At 35.6% G+C, this 22,720-nt stretch overlaps 1 protein-coding gene across 1 annotated transcript in view; it reads right to left on the bottom strand.

The window, feature by feature from the left end:
• Window positions 1–3,611: 3,611 nt before the first annotated feature.
• LOC145040343 (uncharacterized) overlaps window positions 3,612–22,720 on the bottom strand; it is a 31,415-nt gene continuing 12,306 nt past the window's right edge. The window contains exons 3-15 of the mRNA XM_078988284.1: window positions 9,532–9,647; window positions 9,086–9,145; window positions 8,725–8,894; window positions 8,454–8,624; window positions 8,217–8,354; window positions 6,903–7,994; window positions 6,571–6,768; window positions 6,077–6,249; window positions 5,828–5,989; window positions 5,492–5,740; window positions 4,207–4,227; window positions 3,746–3,829; window positions 3,612–3,647 (exon numbers count right to left, since the gene is read on the bottom strand). Coding sequence (XP_078844410.1) covers window positions 3,612–3,647; window positions 3,746–3,829; window positions 4,207–4,227; window positions 5,492–5,740; window positions 5,828–5,989; window positions 6,077–6,249; window positions 6,571–6,768; window positions 6,903–7,994; window positions 8,217–8,354; window positions 8,454–8,624; window positions 8,725–8,894; window positions 9,086–9,145; window positions 9,532–9,647 — 2,670 coding nt within the window. The remainder of the gene's footprint in view (window positions 3,648–3,745; window positions 3,830–4,206; window positions 4,228–5,491; window positions 5,741–5,827; window positions 5,990–6,076; window positions 6,250–6,570; window positions 6,769–6,902; window positions 7,995–8,216; window positions 8,355–8,453; window positions 8,625–8,724; window positions 8,895–9,085; window positions 9,146–9,531; window positions 9,648–22,720) is intronic.

Raw genomic sequence — 22,720 nt, 5'->3', positions numbered from 1 at the left:
CAAACAAAATAGATAGTTATATATAAAAAATCTGTTATATGCTATCTATAATAAATTAGTAGTTACAATGAAAATAGAGTTAGAGAAAAAAAAATACTCAAAACACAATACAAATAGAATAAAAAGAAATATGCAAATAAAAACGAGATTAAACAAAGACAAATGGGTCTGTCCGCTTCTAAAACATTTGACAGGTCATTACGGACCAAACCACTTATGTCAAGGCCTGATCCAAGCCTCCCTCGGCCCAGTCCAAAAAAGCCTGAAACAACCGGATCTCGTTGGATGCAAGGATAACGACATTTGCATCATAAAAGACAAAAAACTTTTGCATAATAGTACATATTTGTTTACTTATGACAGAATGGAGGTTTCTATGTATCCCATAAAAGAAAACCCATTAAACCAATAAATACAAAAATAACCCAATATATATAATATTTGTTTTTTTTGCCATTCGTGTTATGATACCCTAGGTATGGTGGTACCTCTATTTATGGTTACTTATGAGAGAATGGAGAAGAAAGTAAGTACAAGTCCTTATGGTAGAACTTGTTTTAGATGTTTGTTTTAAAAAAAAAAACACTTCTGATCATTTATTGATGCACCGCATAGCACAAGCGCAGTACTTGTCATTCGTAGCTGTTTGTTTTTCAGAAGACTTTTAACTTAAAAACTGTTGCGCGTGTACTGTGTGGCGTAACATTAGACCATCTGTTTTAAACATTTTCACATATTACTTTAACTTATTGTAACAGTATGCAGATGTTAAAAAAACAAATTTTTTTATTACATGTTGCAGTCGTTTGGTCCACCTCTTCTGCTATAGAGGGTTGCAGAGATGGTCTGCAGACTTCAGATATTTTCGTTTCGAAAAAACAAACAACACCTTAGTGTTTTACAGTACAAGTCCAATTAAAACTCATTTCAAGGAATGGAGAATTAAGTTACTATCCTTGATTTTTATGATGAGTAAGTTTGACCTTTTTTTGGAGGAAGTGAATGCATTGAACTATTTAATTAAGTTGTTTGTATTTATTAATATTTAAAAACCACAATAGTTTGCACTTACACATTAGTATTATTATTTTTATCAAACATGCCGGTTAAAGAACATATATAAGTTTATGGATTTGCTTTCTATAAAAAACAATCAAGAAAAAAAAAATTATTGGTGAGGTGATAGAAGGTGGTACCGCCGGAATGTAAGGATATGTTGAACGGGCATGTGAAATCCAAGAACTACCAATGATTGTAGTGGAGTAGGGTTCGAATGGGCCACTCTTCTATCTCTATGCAACCTAAAAGTTTTACCTTTATATCAATTTTGTTTTTAGAAGGAAAAAAGTAATTATAATAGGTGACATCTTATGATTACAATTTTTTCATAGATATATTGAATGTGAAAATTGTTATAGAGATAAACTGTTAAATGAGATATTTGATATGAGTAGTGTTTGTTACAAGAAGGAAAGACAAGAAGGACATGAAAAAAAGCTCCATCATGCTTATAGTGAAACAATTAATTAGGTGAATTGAATGATCTCTTTATGGTTTGCATGTTCTTAATTAATATCACGACACATGGTTAATTGCTTATTATATTCATATATCAAGCGTAGAACATAACAATACAAACAAACATAATAGGAAAGCTTGGGAAGATTTGCCCATACATGAAACATAATGATGCAATATCACCATATCTAGGTTTGTGGTTGGCCCAAGAGTTCACATGAATACATATGATGTGAAGAAGCACATGTCAATCGTTTTGAGACCAATGGAGCCATCAAATTGACCATAAACGATACATCAATACTTTAATAAAACCATAAAGTAATCTTTTATGCATGTTAGTTATATCAAATTGACCATATACAGTACACATGTATTATATACGCTAGCGCTTGTCGCAGCTAATACTATTAGTAGGGACGCGTTGTTGCTAAAAGTCCGCAGCTAATGCTTTGTCGCCAATACTCCAAATGTCACCACTAATGCGAGCTCTCGCCGCTAAAGATCTGTCACCACTAATAACCATTTGTCGCCATTAAAGGCGTCGCCGGTATTGAGGTTTTTTTTTTCACATTAAAATTGAAAAAAACTGTATAAAAAGTATTAAAACTGCTATGATATTAATTAATCTAATCCTACATCATTCTATTCCAAAATATTAATCCAACATCCGTTCAAAATAATCATCCAATTTAGCATAATGCAAATATCCAAAATACTAGTCTAAAATACTTACACAAACAAAACATAACAAAAATCTTACAATTAGCTACTCGTCGTCATCACTCTCATCGTTTCCTCCGGTTTCATTTCGCTGTGGCAACGAACAAAACCAATCTTCAAGTGCGGCACTACATACTAAATCTTTTAACATTGTTTGAAGCATGTCCAACTACAAAGAAAACAACATAGTCTTATAAGTTAAACCAACATTATTACATTCTATATGCAAAATATACATTCCACATACAAGCAAAGTACAAAATATAACATTGTACTATAACTAACAATTATCAAATTACAAAATATCAATATAGCATTATACTTTCATAAACTAACAATTACCAAATTACACATATTGCATATAACACATTATATTAGTATACTATAACTAGCAATTACCAAACTACAAAATACCATTATAGCATTGTACTTTCATACACTAACAATTACTAACTACACATATTGCATATAACACATTATAACATTGTACTATAACTAACAATTACCAAACTACACATATTGCATATAACACATTATAGCATTGTAAATTTTTTTTTTTCCATTTTTCCATTATAGCATTTTACTTTCATAAACTAACAATTACCAAACTATAAAATACCAATATATCAAACTATAACCAAACTAACAATTACGAACATATAAACTATTACCAAACTAGCAATTATAAGCATTTGAAACTATTACTAAACTAACAATTACCAACATTTGAAACAATTACCAAAATTAAATAGCCTTGTTACCTGCGATTGTGGCGGTGGTTATGTCAGTGGTTGTTCCTGATCGTACATCGACACAACCATAAAAGGTTTGCATCTGATCTCTCTGATATGGCATCATCGAACACCCAATATTCTTTCAAAACAATTTTGTGTATCCTTTGGTGTTAAACCGTTGGCTTTAGAAGAAGTTTAAGTTTGTTGACTGAATTCATGGAGTAAAGCATTGCATATAACACATTATAGCATTGTAATTTTTTTTTCCATTTTTCCATTATAGCATTTTACTTTCATAAACTAACAATTACCAAACTACAAAATACAAATATATCAAACTATAACCAAACTAACAATTACGAACATATAAACTATTACCAAACTAGCAATTACAAACATTTGAAACTATTACTAAACTAACAATTATCAATATTTGAAACAATTACCAAAATTAAATAGCCTTGTTACCTGCGATTGTGGCGGTGGTTATGTCAGTGGTTGTTCCTGATCGTACATCGACACAACCATAGAAGGTTTGCATCTAATCTCTCTGATATGGCATCATCGAACACCCAATATTCTTTCAAAACAATTTTGTGTATCCTTTGGTGTTAAACCGTTGGCTTTAGAAGAAGTTTAAGTTTGTTGACTGAATTCATGGAGTAAAGCATTCTGTATTTTCAAAAAATGATAAACATCATAAAAATTAGGTTACTAAATACCCCTTGACGATATAAACACTTATATGAAAATACAAATTAAGCATTTACGTATTGTTGCTCGACTGCAAGACTACTAAATACTCCTTGACGATCAGTATTAGCCTTACGAAATGCTTCGATTCGAGTGATGTCCTATTTAACATTAAAAATTAGATTAATCATAATTTAAATAAATAGTTAAATATATCATAACTTACTTCTTTGAAACAAACATTGCTATACAAGCACGATCCCCTTATATTTACAACTTGTTGTTGTGCACATACTCATTTGTTTGATGCAGAACGTTTTAAAAATTCGGGTATTTGAAAATGTTCAACTACTTGCGCCTAATATTCACGTGGCATACCCTTCAGGGGGAGGGGGGTTGGCTAGTGCCCTTGGGATATTTGTAAGCCCCCGACATTCTAAAAATAAGTATGTGTTTTATTTTTCCGGCATTTATAAATTCTTTGTAAAGCCGCATCAATGTTCTGCAACAACTGAGCACGCTCGGGATCTAGGTTAACCTTATCCAAATCAAACTTGCTCTACAAATACAAAAAAACTTAGTTAATTAAATACCTATCACAACTAAAATTAAAATATTATCCAACTTACCTTTAGATGCACGATTAGGGGTGAGCATAAACGGGTACCCCTTATTTGTCTGGACCCGGAACCGGAACCGAAACCGGAACTGGCGGTTCTTGGAATGTAGGAACCGAAATTGGAACCGGTTACACCAGTTTTTCATATTTTAGAACCAGTCCCGGTTCCGATTCCAGTACCGGATACTCGGTTGTTTTTTTTACTTTTTATAAATTGACGATTACGAAGTAAATAAGTAAACTATTAAATGTTATAAACGTTGACGATGAAAACTTTAATTTACAAAGAAAGTTAAGCAAAAGTTTGAGGTAATTTAAGCAAACAGAGAAAACAACAATGATTTGAATTTGATAGCAAATAAAACATTTAAAAGTTTTGTGATTCAATCTTCAAATTTAAAGGACAGGATATTAAATATCCGAATTTCCATTCCAATTGGTTCGTAACTTATCATATGTTATAAAGGCTTAACATGCTAATGGGTTTTATGCAATTTCGATTTTAGCTAATTGTAGTCAAGAATGAACAATTCATCCTTTATATATATATATATATATATATATATATATATATATATATATATATATATAGACACACACACACACACACTAGGTTTAAACCCGTAAAACTCCACGGTTTAAAAATTGAAATATAATTATACTTTTGATCGTGTAAATAAAAAGATACCAAATTTTAGAAATAATGAAGAATTATGATGTTGTAATGTAATTAACATGAATAAATCAAATACAATAAAATATTATAAATTAATTAATTAATATGATGGATGAAGTGTGATACACGAAAACAAAATAAAAGATGGTAGAAAAACGGTTCTTATAAATTCTCAAAAACTTCCTTATAAACGATATTAGAAGTTTTATTTGTGAGACTACCATCTTTATCTAAAATTAACAATTTTAATCATTCCTTGCTTTGAACTCTAGATAAGACAACATACAATTGGGCATGCAAAAAGATATGATGTTTGAGAAACAAACCAATCTTCGATAACGACTGTCCCTGACTCTTATTAATGGTCATTGCAAAACATACAACCAATGGAAACTGTCTTCTTCGAAATTTGAAGAGAATTTTCTTTTCTGATGGAGTTAATGATATTCTTGGAATAAAAATTTGGTTTCCAACATTAGTTCCAGATATGATACGTGCCTCAATAATACGTTTTCCCAATGATATCACCTGGAGTCTTGTCCCATTACACAATCCATTTTTCTGATCAATATTTCTCAACAAGATAACGGGAACACTAGTTTTTAAAACTAACTTATGGTTTGGTAAACCTGATACTTTCACACCATTTAAAACATCAGGTGAATATAAATTTGCATCAAACTGATCATGGAAAAATTCAGATTGGCATATACTATCTGAACTTAAATATTCAACCTCATCTCCTGGAAAGTTCGATAGCAAACGATCGTTTATTTCCTGAACCACTTAATTTTTTGAAGCAAGTATTAGTCTTTCTTGAAAATAGCTTGTATTGTTGTACTTTTCCAAAATTGATGGATATACGAAGTCGATTAATGAACCTATGGGATCATGTGGATCATTAATAAGAATATCATCGGGAATATCAATAACCGTTTCTCCATCATTGATACCACCAAGTTTGCCTTCTCCTATATCCAACATCCATTTTGCAAAATCTTTGATTTTTTCTATATCAGATTGATCCTTTCAAACAGTTAGTCTCATGTTTTTAGTTAATTTATGGATCTTTATGTGTTGCCATAAATATGAAGAACTTAAAGAAGCATTAACAATGTTTTGTCTACTTCCACCTGGAATAACAGGTAGCATCTGTCTGAAATCTCCTCCAAAAACAATAACTTTCCCTCCAAACGGAATATCTGAGTTGGTAGAATTTTCAGATCTGAATACATCTTTCAAACTTCGATCTAAAGCTTCAAATGCATGCTTATGCACCATAGGAGCTTCATCCCAAATTATCAATGAGGTTTTTCTCAATAATGTAGCAAGGTCACTATCTCAATTTATTCTACAAACAGAATCCTCTGTTAGTTCAAATGGAATTATAAATCAAGAGTGTGATGTTCTGCCTTCGGGCAATAATAATGAATTTAAAACAATATGACCATCTTTTCTAATAGCTGCTGATATTGTCTTCCATAAGAAAGTTCTACCAGTTTCACCATAACCATAAACAAAGAAAACACCTCATTTATTTTGTTTAACTGTAGTCATGATATCAAGGAAAATGTGATGTTGCTCATTTGTCAATGCAAGAAACATACGATCAAACTCAATCATCATAACGGGAATGTCATAATCTAGCTCCTCGGTGATAAGTCGATTGTTTGAAGAAGAAACATTATCAACATCCGGGATAGGCATGTTTTTATAACTTTTTAGAATCAAGTTGTTCCGAAGTAAAACTTGTTCTATCTCGAACAAAGTTAAGTTCTTAAGTTGATCTTCATTGAGTGATAAGTCTGTAGGAGAAAGAGCAAATTAATTTGAAATATTATTAACAATATTTGTATTATATTTAAAATATTAATTAATGTATGTTTAAAAATAAATAATTCACAATTTAATAAATAATAATAATAATAAACTTTAATACCTGGAGATTTGAATCTCTGTCGTTGGTTATAAAGAATTCCATCTGCCAAATATTCCCAAGTGTTTTCCCAAACAACCTCCGGTTTAGACATACTGTTACACATCAACAATGTAGCAAATAAGAATCGTAGGTAAAAACCAGATCCATAATTACTCGCTTCTTTGATTTCATCGATGTATTCTTTGTCATCATCCAATAGACCAAGAGCATAACAAGCATCTCTAAAAGAAGAATATTCTTCACCATTTACTGTGCGAATTTCTTCAAATGATTTGGGAGCTTTCACCTTATTTAATAGTATCCTTAAAAAATAAGCTTCACCTAGATTAGGTGAAACCGAATGAATTCTACCAATGCACTTTCCTACTTTTCGTGGCTTCCAAATCTTATCACCACGTTGCCAAACAAACTTTGTAGGAAATTCAACATACGTAAGTTTCCGTGCATCAACATTAACTGCATTACACTCCATCCAAGCTGTGAACATTGAAGAAGCAACAGAAGGTTTGTCCCGAACATCGTCTTCCCCATATATAATTTGTTGTTGACCAGGAATATGAAAAGGCAGTCTAACAACAGAAGGATATCTGTAATGAATATCATATTTAAAAATTCGCCATGATGCTTCACATGCAAATAAATATCTACAGTCGTAGTACTCATTTATTTCATCAACCGCATCAATAGTATCACAATCGTTATTGCTTCGTACAATGCCAACTGTAGCTCTATCAGGTCCCTTGTTTATGTATTTAAATAAATACTTTATAGAAGAACCCTGATTGTACCATTCAACATTAATATGTGCTTGATATCTTTTCAATAGATATTTGTTGTAAGGGACAACATTTCTATTATCCAACTTCACACCTGATTTTTCAACAAAATGACCATCATTTCTTCTCCTATATAATGGAAAACCATTCTGATCAACAGACGTATGATTACAGAATTGCTTTGGAAAGTTTTTCGAGCACTTTTTGTCGACCATACAAGGACAATTGATATTTCCAGCACCATATGTACCATGAATCATGAATTCACTCACAAGAGAATACAGTTCTGGATCTTCATCTATGTTTGGTATCTTAGCTGAAATTATCGAATCGATAAATTCAACAGTGGGTAGGTTGTAGTCAGAATGCATAAATATACATATATGACTATGAGGCAAACTTCTTTTTTGAAATTCAAACGATTGCAAAATATTTTGCACAAAAATTAAATATAATTATACCGCAATTAAAAATATAATAAAAATATAATAAATAGAATAAATTTTTATCAGTTATGAAGAAACATAATTTCAAATACTTGCTTGAACTATGCCAAAAATGTGATTCTCCCTTAAGTCTTTAATAAATGCATCAAGCTTGATCTTGAACAACCTGAATAGTATATCAGGTCTGTCTTCTGGCTGAAGTGAAGTATCTTTACGAAACCTTTTAACCTCTGGCCATTTGGTATTACACATAAAGGTTATGAAGAAATAAGGATATACAAACTATTTACATAATGACACGGTATCCAAATAGTTCTGTAACATATAACGCGCACCACCAGTAAAAGATGAAGGTAATATCACATGCTGACCGATGTTGGAGATATCTGTAGTTCCTTGAGCTTTTTGGTTACGTAAATTCTCATAAGACTCGCATCTAAGAACATTTTGTTGCCTACGTATGTAATGCAATCTCTCAGTTTCAATCATGGTATAAGCATCTACCAAAAAAAATTTGAAACAACCTTTTTGAATTAAGAATAAGTGAGAACGAATGATCCCTGTTTTGAATTCTAAAAGCGAAAAATTCTCTCATTGTACATTTTGCGCGCTTGCTGGTTGTTGTAGATGTAACACCTCTATGATGAATATCAACGATGTAACCATCATCTCCATATGGAAATAGTAGTGTATATTGGAGAGGAAGGTAAGAAGGATGCAATTCACTGATACGTTGTAGAAATCCCGACTTAGTTTCAACAACGATATCTCTATTTTCAAGTGAATAAAAATGTCACCTACAATTAAAGCGGAAACCTCAGAAGCAGTTGGTAGGTTATATGGCCTTCCATCTCGATCTCTTATGCCGATGATTTTTAACTTCATATCAACTTGAGGATATTTTTTAAAAGTATCTCTTACCATCCTATAACACCCAACCAAGACATTATTTGAATCTAACATCAACTTCAAATCTTCAATAATATCATTATCGATCGATGTAGATTGATGTTTTTCCCCACTACAAAATTGAAAATATACTTAATATTAGTATAAAAAAGATCGAAATTAAATATGAATAAGAAGGTTGAAGATATACCCAAAACATCTCTATTTATTTGAATTTTCGTTGTCCATATCATAAATGTATAACTGAGAGAATTTTGGTTGCGATCCATCTGGTGGTAAAAGACTTCCAATATTATGATAATTTTAACCACCAAGTCTGAAAATGTATGGAGCATTTCCTCTATTGATTGAAGAATCAATTTTACCACCCATCGACGTAAAAGAAAACATTGAATTGTAACGTCGAATGTTTTTCATAAAGTATTTGCTTTTAGAATCCGTTCCTCGAAAGATTCCTTCTTAATTTGGTGGTGCGCTCTTTAAATATGGAAGTTGAACCTTGCCATAGCTACAACATAATGAATAATCTGTGTTTCCTCTAATGGATTCATTTTTCCATAATTTTGCATGACATGTTTGACATACCACAATTTGATCACTATGATCCAAATATTCTGTAATAAAATAAAGATGTATAAGTAAAATATTGAATTTCATAAACAATTATAATACATTATTTGAGTTGTAAAAGAAATAGAAAATGGGTATATATATGGATTACCTTTGGAAATACCAATTATTTGGTTTTCAGTAATGACTTCATGCATATTTTCTACATCTGCTGTCAAGTCAATAAATGGAATAAGAGATAAATTTTCCAACTTTCTTTTTAATTTATGACATCATGGATTTAACTTGATTGACGATGAAGAAACAGTTATTGTAGATGCGTTTCTCGAGGTCATACCATTACAAAGTCCAGAGTAATGTGTATTAGTTTGTAACGTTGAAGTTGTGTAGTTATTGAAACTACTATTGCCCGGAAAAAATAGTAAGATTATTACCATTTGAAATGTTTGAAAGTGGTTGAAAGATATTTTTGAAAAGGAAAATTATTATCATTTGAAATGTTAGATAACAGAATTGTAACATTTATATATGAAGAAGATGATTGTAGGGGTGTATTTTGGTTTACACGGGATTTATACGAAGGACCATTTTCTTTTTCATGAACAACTTTTTTTGATTGATCTGTAAAAAAACAAATTGTTAAAAAAATGAAGACATTTATTATACTTTTAAATTATCATGTAACTTTTATATTAGTACTTTGAAATAATAAAAAATGATGATAATGTATGTAATTTTTATATAGATATATGAATGGTGAAAATTAAAAAATAGAATAACAAAATTACAAACATCTGTGTGTGTTAAGACATGTGTTCCACATCGATTTTGAACACTGGATTTTGTATTCTTTTTCTTGGATCTCTTGTTATCCAAATATAATTTTCTCTGTATTCTTTTCACTTTTGCTTGCAAGTAGTACATAAAATTATTTCTTCCTATATAACGAATAAAAAACATATGATATAAAAAGTACATGAGTGTAAATAATTGTGTTTGAAATCAAACTGAATATAATAAATGATTGAAATTTGGTTAAAATTAAATTTTTCATATTAATATGTAATAAATAATAATAACAGTGAAGAAATAAATTTACCTTTGTAACTGTTGTTAAGAAATATTGCATATGATGAATCTTCCGTGATCGATGAAGTAGACAATTTTTTTTCTTATTATGTTAATAAAGATTATTATTAGAATAATACATGTTATTGTTTGCTTATGAAATTGTTTCAGGAAGATAATATATTTATTTAAATATGGATTTAACAATATATTTTGAAAATATATAGAAATTATAAAACTTTGTAATTTTATAATATGAAAATAATTTATGTGATATTTTTGTGTTATTAAAAAATATATTTAGAGCTTAAAAAATGTGTAACAAAAATATAAAAGAAAATGTTAAAGAACAAACATATTGTTGTAAGATGTATCAAGTGTATTTGTAGCTGTTGAAGTTTGTCGGCCTGATGTAGTAGACAAATTAATGTTATTTTTATTATTTAAATAAAAACTATTTAATTTTATACTATTTTTAGAATTAAACGACTTCACGATATATCTGAAGAAATAACAACAATTAATTTATAAGATAGGTTTATAAACAGTAAAGAGTATGATTAAATTAAAGCAAAATAAAGTATAAACTAATGTGATGAAAATATTTGACATAGAATTGCAATTTGTTTTATCATATTCTTTAAGTGGATCAATTTTTTTAAATATGATTGCATTTATATATTTTATATTTTTTTTATGTACCTTAATATAATAAGTATATGAGTAAATTACACGAATGGTCCCTATGGTTTAGGGTAATTTGCACGTTTAGTCCCTAATTTATTTTTTAACTCGGAAGGTCCCTACTATTTGTTATTGCTACATGCTTGGTCCCTATTGTTTGTTTTTATTATGCGTTTGGTCCCTATCTTAAATAAAAAGACAATTATTTAAATAGAAAAAATGGTAGGGTAGGTAAGGTAAGGAGAGGGGGTGGGGTTGGGGTGTGTTTATTTAAATAAATTAAAAAATCAAGAGAAAAATAGACTTTTTATGTAAGATATGGACCAAGCGTGTAACAAAAACAAACAGTAGGGACCTTCCGAGTTAGAAAAATAAGTTAGAGACTAAACGCACAAGTTACCCTAAACCGTAGGGACCATTCGTGTAATGTACCCTAAGTATATTTATTGTATATTTGTATAACATTTATAAAATAAAATGTGAACAAAGACTATTTATATTAAAAAACATACGACTAAACAAAATGTACATAAATTTTTGTTAATGATTGACAAGTTAATATACAAGTTAGTTGTCATTTATTATTAAACAGGGACCATTTGCGCATATTTACTTAAACATGGAGCATAAACAGGAACTTTCTTTAGTAAAAAGATGAAACAAATGTTTATGTTAGTGTAAAACTTGTTCTACACATTACAATCAGAGTTGTATGTATAGATAGAAACGAAGAACGAAAACAAATAGTTGAGTTAAGGCTTATTCGTTTGTTGTGTCGATCTTTTAAACCTAGAAGGTCAAAGTTGTGTTAAGGTAAAAGTTAACCAAATCCTTCTAACTTCTACATAGACTTGAGGGCATTAAAGCCCAAAATTTCCTTTTTCCTTCAAAATTCTCGGCCCAAGGCCCAAATCCAAGAAGAAATGAAGAAGAGTTGACTTAATGCATGCCACCTCACTTATATCCAACATATCTCCATGCAACATCTCATACTTCTAGGAACACATCACCTCAAAGTTCATTTCTTCTCTCCCTCTCTCACTCTCGGCCGAAACACACACACACACAAATCTCTCACAAACTCTCTCTATATTACTCAAGAAACCATCCTCCCTCTTCATCTAAAATCTCGAAATTTGGCTTGTGTTTCAAGAGGATTTTACAAGATAATCATCATCCTTTGGTAATTTTTTCCATGTCTAAGCTACAAAACTCTCCTCTCATATGAGATCACTTATTCTAAACAAGTTTCTTTGGTGATCATACTCCTAGAAAACTCCATAATCTCGAGATCTTCATCAAGGGGTGCTAGGGCCAAAAATCACCAAACTTTCTTCCATCTTTTCTTCAAGAACCGAAACTACACCCTAAGGTGAGCTTCATACTCCCTATTTTCTGTTTTATAAGTTTTATGGGGGGGGGGGGGGGGGGATACAAGTGAAAGTGTAGATCTATATGTGTTTTGTATGCCTTATATGATTTCTATGCTTATATGTGTGTTTTTGTGTGATTATGATGTTGGATCTAGCCATATACTCCTAAAAATCGAGATGTAATTTATGTTAAATGATACTAGCATAAATTATATCACAACATACAAAGTATACCAAGAAAAATAGCTAAGTGGCTTATTAACATCTTCTTTGGGCTAAAAACTCATTTTTTGGACACAAAATGCTAAAAAAAATAAAGTTAAAGGGCCTAAATTGACATATTGCGAATTCTGATGGATGAGAGTAGTCAAAACAGTTTCAATAAAGTGTTTTCTGGAAATATATGCTTTTGGAGGATTAAAAATATAAATTTCAATCTTAATGGGCTAAAATTGACATTTTTGGCCCAATAGGGCCCATTATGCGAAATTTTCTGTTCTGAGGGGCTAAAACTGCATTTTTCTGTTAACCAATGGACTATTAGTGTTCCAGATCCTTTCCAAAGGTTAAAAATGCTTTCCATAATTTAAAAGGACCAAAGTAGCAAAAATTTTCCAATTTGGGCCAAAAATGTAAAAATTGCGAAAAAGAGGGGTTACAACCGATAAAACTGTATTTTCAGGGATTAAAACTGTTTTCAACTAAGTATATGCTAAAAAATGTCAAATGTAATAAGTTTTGGTGTTAAATGACAAGAAAAATTTGTTTAAGGACTAAACCGGAAACTTATTTATTCCAAGGGTTGAAAAAGTAAATTTACCAAACAAAGAGGGGCTGATAACATAAAATTTTCAATGTTAATTCAATACATCCATTGCGATTAAATAATGGTACTATGGCTACCGACAAATTTCAATACACAACAATACCAAAAATCATTGTTAAACGAATTGATTCGGTCTCGAATCAATAACAACCCGAAACTACTAACACGACGATAACTCGATTCATACAAGTAACATTTGGGAATTCAATATACACGTGAGAGTGCACAGACATCGACGCACCATCTTTGGGCCCCAAAGTGTAAAATCTTGTTTGTTGGGCCTAGCTAGCCCAATGACCTGATCTTTAGGCCCGAAGACTTCAACCTTACGAGTTGTTGGGTCTTACATGATCCAACACAACGTAAAAGGACTTTCAATGGCTTTTTACTATTGGTCCCCAAGGGTCCTTTGGTACTGTTAGTAAAGTCGGTTATTCACATGCGAGTTGGGCCAAGGGCCCTTCGCACTCATTTTATCCCCAACGACTAATGGAGTTATCGAGGTCTTCGTGCCCTCTTTCTCTTCGGATGCGAGACTACAAGAAGTCAGGGCGGTTGGATTACGTGAATAGTACAGACGACGCCTACGGGATCGTTTGTATAATTGTAAACTGGTCATTTGCGTAACGTGTGTTTATAATAATTCACAATGCGCAATAATCCGACGTCGCTTGGAATCAATGACTTCACTTGCCGCGATGGTACACAACTACATGGAATTCAAAGTGTTAGGAAAACATCGGGTTTTCCTAGGGTTTCTCAATACATACAGTTTCGAAATGTACACAAGTTTTATGAACACTTTTTACGACTATAGAAACAAACAAGCATACTTATGGATCTTCACAACCTTTTTCAGAAACTCTTTTAAGAAAATATCGGATTTTCTGGTGGTTTTCAAAATGATACAAAACGTGCTTTTCAATTACCGCTTATGAACTCACCAACATTTCATATGTTGACGTTTTTCAAAATACTTGTATTCTCAGGTAACAAGTAAACCGAAGAAAATTGTATTCAGTGATGGCTTGTAGTTTGTTATCTACGACTGAACAATTTATTTTTGGGAATGTAATGTTAAACAATGTACTCAGTGTAAACTTTATCGGTTGTACTATATTAATGCATGGTGATGAACGATGTTATGTTTCATATATATTCAATGTTGTGGTATTCAATTAAGTCACGACAGCCCTCGGACGTTTCCGCCGTCTGGTTCGGGGGTGTGACAGGTTGGTATCAGAACTTTGTTTATAGTGAACTAGCATATCTAGCCACACATTGATATGCAACTATAAACCAAAAAGAGGAACTAACATAACTCTGAACAAAACATGTAAATAAAACACCCTTGTTTGCTTTAGGAAATAGAACATAACGCCGAACCAAACATGATAATACTAGTATCCCGGTTGAATCCGGACTTTTCTTAGTGGCATCAAGGGGTGAATGTAGCCTGATCAACTACATTCCCTCCAAGGTATAACTAATGCATGTCCCGATGAAATCGTGAGATCTAGGGAACCTAAAACTATACCCCTATAGCACCAAAAAGAGAACGCCTGTTTAGCTTATGCAATAGTCGTGGCACCCTAGGAATAATGTCAGCGTATTTACACACTCTCGCAGACAGCATGGCTGGTTTTCATCATCCCGGGGATCCCTACTTCCCTAACCAGGGAAACAATGGATGGCTAGAGGAGGAGGAGCCTGAGGAAGAGCCTGAGGAGGAGCCTGAGGAAGACCCCGAAGAGGAATACGACGGGGAACCGGAGGCAGAAGTCGAGGGCGAGCCTGCCGAATCAGAGGAAGATAAAGGACGCCTCGAGGAGGATACTGATGACAGTGAAGGGGGTGATTCGGACGCGGAGTCCGAAGTCATCGACCCCCTTACCCGGTCAGGGTGCCTGCCTATCGTGTAGGCCCCACTGGTCCTACACCTCCCTGGGGTATTGATCTTTGGAGGTGGAGCAGACAGCAAGGACAACGACCCCGTACGACATGTCACGCGATTTCTTTGACCTAAGAGACGGAGGACCGGCTGATCGAGCCCTTCCAGTTATGGTGAGACGGTTACGGAACACGGGCGACCTTGCCCAGGACACTGCTGATCATGTACGTCAGTTGAGGACTAGGGTCGAGCGTGCGGAGCAGGAGACGCGTGATGTCCTTCGGGAGTTTCACATGAGGCAGGTTCGGTGGGAGTCTCGACTTCAGGACGCAGAGCTCTTAGTGGCTCGCCTTCAGGGAGCATCCACATCCTCGGCACCACCTCCGGACGCAGATCATCGCAGTTAGGGATAGACTTATCTTAGTAGATCTCTAGGAACTATGCTATGTACCCCGACTCTATGTTTAAGTGACTACACTACTCATAGAGCCTTTATGCTGTCGAATTAAGTATCACTCATGTATGCTCTTACGAGTAAAATTTTCTTGTATCAAACACGGATAATATTAATAAACTTTTACGTGCTTTGTTATGATATTACAAATTGCTATGTGTTGAGAAATTATGATTGAATGTCTAGTGGTAGTAATGTTTAAGTTCGTACCATGCACCTAGTCAGTAGGATCACAAGCTCACAGAAACCACATACCCTCAACATCTTTCCATTTCGTGACAGAAAGATGCCTCTCCGATCTACTCGCGGAAACCCTGGACCAACTCCACCCGAAGTTGACTCAGCCGCGTTCCAGGCAGCTGTATCTACTGCGGTCACTGCAGCGATTACGCAAATTCATCAAGGGAACAATGGAGGAGTCAATGGGCAAGGAGCCGGAAGTTCGAACAACGGAATGAATCAAGGACCCACCAAGACATGTACCTACAAGGACTTCACAAACGCCAAACCACGAACTTTTAACAGCACTGGAGGGGTGATCACTCTGAAGCGATGGATCGAAAAGGTGGAGTCGGTATTCGAGATATGCGATTGCCCTGAGCAGATGAAAGTGAAGTTCGCAGCCTGCACTTTTGCGGATCAAGCACTCACCTGGTGGAACGGGCATGTAGAAGCCATGACGCTCCCTGTCGCCAACTCTATGCCGTGGGCAGAGATGAAGGAAATGTTAATGGCTGAGTACTGCCCACGAGTCGAAATACAGAAGTTGGAGCAAGAGCTATGGAAACCTCACTGTGCAGAATGCGAATATCGATGCGTACACATCGAGATTTAGTGAACTATCTCTGCTGTGCCCGGGTATGATCACCTCAGAAGGAAAGAAGATTAAGCGATTCATCTGGGGACTAACATCACCAATTCAAGGGAATGTGATAGCTGCGAACCCTGAAACATTTGACAGTGCAAAAAGATTGGCAAAGAAGCTGTATGACCATAACAATAGGAAGGGCGAGAAGCCAATGGAGGCTGAGAAAAAGAAAGAAGGTGATGGCAAGAAGGGAAAGAAAAATAAGAGGAAGGGGCGCTAGGGCCCCGAGACATCTAAAAAGTAGCAGAAAGTGGCAGTTAACGCTATCACCACACTGGTTCCAGCCGCACCACATGCTCCAGCCTCAGCTGCTTCAAATGCTTGAAGTCCTTATTCCGGTAATCTTCCCAAGTGCAATAAGTGCGCTCTCCATCATAATGGAGATTGCAAGGATTTTCAGTGCACCAGTTGCAACCGAAGGGGACACACTGCAAGGTACTGCAGGACTTACCCTCCCCAGAACCAAAATCAGGGGAACAACAATAACAACCATCGCAACAACAACAACGTCATCACTGGCAGCAGCGGTGCAGGGCCTAGCTACACCTGCTATGGGTGTGGAAGGACGGTCATCTCCGCCGAGACTGCCCTAACAACAACAATTCAAGAAACGTAGGAACAGGAAGGATGCTGACCATGGGTCAGGGTGAGGCTATTCAGGTCCCCTCTGTTGTTACCGGTACGTTTCCCCTAAACCACACTTATGCATGCATCTTATTTGACACCGGAGCAGAGCGAAGTTTCGTAAGCAATAAGTTTAAGCATTTATTAAAACAACTGCCCCAAAGGCTAAATGAAACCTATACGGTGGAAATGGCCAATGGTAAAACCGAATCCACTAGGGAAATCTACACCGGATGTACCCTAACCCTTAATCAACACGTCTTTCGAATAGATCTAATGCCAGTATCAATTAGGAGTTTCGATGTGATCATCGGCATGGACTGGTTAAGCCCCCACCATGCTAAAATTATGTGCCACGAGAAGGCCGTTCGTCTTCGTCTCCCAAATCACGAAACCCTAGTAATTTACGGAGACAAACCTAGCATGAACCTTCGCCTCATCTCGTGCATCAAGGCACAAAAGTACCTACGAAAGAAGAATTTGGCATTTCTGGCTCACATAGTGGATAAAACCAAGGAAGAGACTAACATTCAAGATATTCCAGTAGCGTGTGAATTTCCAGACATGTTTCCTAAAGATCTTCCGAGAGTACCCCCAGAGAGACAGGTTGAGTTTCGAATCGACCTCGTACCAGGAGCAACTCCTCTCGCTAAATCACCCTATCGACTGGCCCCTGCTGAAATGCAGGAATTGTCCAGCCAACTCAGTGAACTTCTGGACAAGGGATTTATCTGACCTAGTTACTCGCCATGGGGAGCTCCAGTACTCTTTGTCAAAAAGAAGGACAAATCCTTTAGGATGTGCATCGATTTCAGGGAGTTAAATAAACTCACAGTCAAGAACCGCTACCCACTCCCACGAATCGACGATCTATTCGACCAGCTCCAAGGAGCTAGTTATTTTTCAAAAATAAATCTTCGGTCCGGATACCACCAACTCAAAGTCCGGGAAGAGGACATTCCAAAAACCGCTTTCCGAACCCGCTATGGACATTATGAATTTGTTGTAATGCCCTTCGGTCTAACAAATTCACCTGCTGCCTTTATGGATCTGATGAACCGGATCTGTCGACCATTCCTAGACAACTTTGTCATTGTTTTCATTGATGACATTGTCGTTTATTACCGAAGCGAAGAAGAGCATGGCCAACATCTCCGACAAATCCTAGAAACGCTGCGATCAGAGAAGCTATACGCAAAACTCTCCAAGTGTGAGTTTTGGCTCTGGAGTGTGAACTTCCTAGGTCACGTAATTAGCCAAGAAGGAATTCATGTGGATCCCTCTAAGGTCAAAGCTGTGGAAGGGTGGGCAATCCCGACAACGCCCACAGAAATTCGTCAATTCTTGGGCCTAGCAGGCTACTATAGGAGATTCATTCAAAACTTCTCTAAGATCGTCAAGCCACTTACCTCGCTTACGCAAAAAGGCGTACCATTCAAATGGACAGACAAACAAGAGATTGTGTTTCGGACATTAAAGCAAGCTCTCTGTAGCGCCCCTGTACTATCCCTACCGGAAGGAACGGAAGATTTTGTAGTCTACTGCGACGCGTCAAATCAGGGCTTAGGTTGCGTTCTCATGCAACGTGGGAGAGTGATAGCCTACGCATCCCGCCAACTAAAGACGCATGAAGTAAACTATACGACCCATGACCTAGAGTTGGGAGCTGTAGTCTTTGCCCTAAAGATTTGGAGGCATTACTTTTACGGTACGAAGTGCACCGTCTTCACGGATCACAAGAGTCTCCAACACATCTTGAACCAGAAGGAGCTGAACATGAGGCAACGAAGATGGGTTGAATTGCTAAACGATTATGAGTGTGAGATCAAGTACCACCCAGGCAAGGCCAACGTGGTAGCTGACGCATTAAGTCGAAAGGAGTACTCTAATCGTTGTGCGAAAACTCTCTCAATAACCATTCAATCTCACCTGGCCACTCAAATTGCAGTGGTCCAGTCGGAGGCCATGAAGACGGAAAATAAAGCAAGTGAAGCACTGCACGGAATGGAAAAGAACCTGGAGGCAAAGGAGAATGGGGGATACTATTTCATGAACCGTATTTGGGTCCCTAAACTTGGAGGGTTTAGAGATGTTGTTATGAAGGAAGCCCACAAGACACGATACTCCATTCATCCCGGTTCAGACAAGATGTACTTGGATATTAAACAACACTATTGGTGGCCTAACATGAAGGCGGAAATTGCGACCTATGTTAATAAGTGCCTTACGTGCGCCAAGGTGAAGGTGGAGTACCAGAAACCCTCAAGATTATTACAGCAACCTGTAATCCCCGAGTAGAAATGGGAGGGGATTTCTATGGACTTCGTGACCAAACTACCCAAGACGTCGGACGGACTGGACACCATATGGGTAATAGTCGACCGACTAACAAAGTCTGCCTATTTCCTGCCTATAAAAGAATCCTACAAGATGGAAAGATTGACATGTCTGTACATTCGAGAGATCGTGAGACTCCACGATTTACCAGCGTCTATTATTTCGGATAGGGACAGTAGATTCACTTCACGTTTTTGGCAATCTCTCCATAAGGCACTAGGAACTCCCATCGACATGAGCACCGCGTATCATCCGCAAACGGACGGTCAAAGCGAACGAACCATTCAAACGCTTGAAGACATGCTTCGCGCATGTGTGATAGACTTTGGGAAGTCATGGGATACCCATTTGCCTTTAGTCGAGTTCTCGTATAACAACAGTTATCATTCAAGCATTAAGGTCGCTCCTTTCGAAGCATTGTACGAGCGTAAGTGTAGATCACCGTTATGTTGGGCTGAAGTAGGTGACCCCCAGCTAGCAAAAGTACTCGAGTCGGATCAGGCGCTTACGGGGCCGGAGATCATTCGTGAAACCACGGAAAAGATCATTCAAATCAGAGCTCGATTGCAAGCGTCGCGCAACCGACAAAAGAGACATGCCGATAAATGGCGAAAGCCCTTTGAATTTCAAGTCGGAGATCGAGTACTGTTAAAAGTCTCGCCCTGGAAAGGAGTTATTCGTTTTGGGAAGCAGGGAAAACTGAACCCACGATACATTGGACCTTTCGAAATCGTCGCCCGAATAGGTCCGGTAGCATACAGACTGCAACTACCCGCAGAGCTGAACAGTGTACACCTAGTGTTCCATGTCTCTAATCTAAAGAAGTGTCTATCAGATGAAACACTCATCATTCCCCTTGATGAGATCGAAATCAACGAGAATTCCCTGTTCGTTGAAGAACCAATTGAAATCATGGACAGGGAGGTGAAGCGTACTAAGCAAAGTCGCATCCCGATCGTGAAAGTACGGTGGAACGCAAAGCGTGGGCCAGAATTCACGTGGGAACGCGAAGACCAAATGAAGCAAAACTACCCTCACCTATTCAAGCATTCTCGAATCTAGCTTTCAAACAGAATTTCAGGACGAAATTCCCTCTAACGGGGGGATGATGTCACAACTAGAAATTTTGTGTCTTGTAATCACTATACTTAAGTAAAAATGTTGAACCAAAAACTTAAAAACATGTGTGATGCTTATTATATGACATCAAAAACTTCAATCAAATACATCATACAAGTACTACAAATAGTCAACGAACAATTGGAAACCCTAGAAGTTCTTGTTTAGGTCCATTTTGGACTAGGATTTCCTTATTGGACCCAAAGGGACCAATAAGCTTCCAATTCGACTATCATGGGCTTAGAACCCTTAATTGGGCTCTAATTGGACCCACATTCATTTATTTCAAAATTTTGGGTCATATTGGGCCTAGAATGAAATAAATTAAAAGTTTTGAACCATGATTAACTTAAACTAGCCCAACAAAGTATGAAAATCATATTATATTTCTTTTAGATTAAAACTCATCCAACCTAACTTCTACATGGACTTGAGGGCATTAAAGCCCAAATTTTCCTTTTTCCTTCAAAATTCTCGGCCCAAGGCCCAAATCCAAGAAGAAATGAAGAAGAGTTGACTTAATGCATGCCACCTCACTTATATCCAACATATCTCCATGCAACATCTCATACTTCTAGGAACACATCACCTCAAAGTTCATTTCTTCTCTCCCTCTCTCACTCTCGGCCGAAACACACACACACACAAATCTCTCACAAACTCTCTCTATATTACTCAAGAAACCATCCTCCCTCTTCATCTAAAATCTCGAAATTTGGCTTGTGTTTCAAGAGGATTTTACAAGATAATCACATCCTTTGGTAAGTTTTTCCATGTCTAAGCTACAAAACTCCCCTCTCATATGAGATCACTTATTCTAAACAAGTTTCTTTGGTGATCATACTCCTAGAAAACTCCATAATCTCGAGATCTTCATCAAGGGGTGCTAGGGCCAAAAATCACCAAACTTTCTTCCATCTTTTCTTCAAGAACCGAAACTACACCCTAAGGTGAGCTTCATACTCCCTATTTTCTGTTTTATAAGTTTTATGGGGGGGGGGGGATACAAGTGAAAGTGTAGATCTATATGTGTTTTGTATGCCTTATATGATTTCTATGCTTATATGTGTGTTTTTGTGTGATTATGATGTTGGATCTAGCCATATACTCCTAAAAATCGAGATGTAATTTATGTTAAATGATACTAGCATAAATTATATCACAACATACAAAGTATACCAAGAAAAATAGCTAAGTGGCTTATTAACATCTTCTTTGGGCTAAAAACTCATTTTTTGGACACAAAATGCTAAAAAAAATAAAGTTAAAGGGCCTAAATTGACATATTGCGAATTCTGATGGATGAGAGTAGTCAAAACAGTTTCAATAAAGTGTTTTCTGGAAATATATGCTTTTGGAGGATTAAAAATATAAATTTCAATCTTAATGGGCTAAAATTGACATTTTTGGCCCAATAGGGCCCATTATGCGAAATTTTCTGTTCTGAGGGGCTAAAACTGCATTTTTCTGTTAACCAATGGACTATTAGTGTTCCAGATCCTTTCCAAAGGTTAAAAATGCTTTCCATAATTTAAAAGGACCAAAGTAGCAAAAATTTTCCAATTTGGGCCAAAAATGTAAAAATTGCGAAAAAGAGGGGTTACAACCGATAAAACTGTATTTTCAGGGATTAAAACTGTTTTCAACTAAGTATATGCTGAAAAATGTCAAATGTAATAAGTTTTGGTGTTAAATGACAAGAAAAATTTGTTTAAGGACTAAACCGGAAACTTATTTATTCCAAGGGTTGAAAAAGTAAATTTACCAAACAAAGAGGGGCTGATAACATAAAATTTTCAATGTTAATTCAATACATCCATTGCGATTAAATAATGGTACTATGGCTACCGACAAATTTCAATACACAACAATA

Source organism: Lactuca saligna, chromosome 4 (genome assembly GCF_052625555.1).
Source record: "Lactuca saligna cultivar CGN05327 chromosome 4, ASM5262555v1, whole genome shotgun sequence".
Taxonomy (NCBI): Eukaryota; Viridiplantae; Streptophyta; class Magnoliopsida; order Asterales; family Asteraceae; genus Lactuca; species Lactuca saligna.
This window is presented reverse-complemented; position numbering and strand designations above follow the sequence as displayed.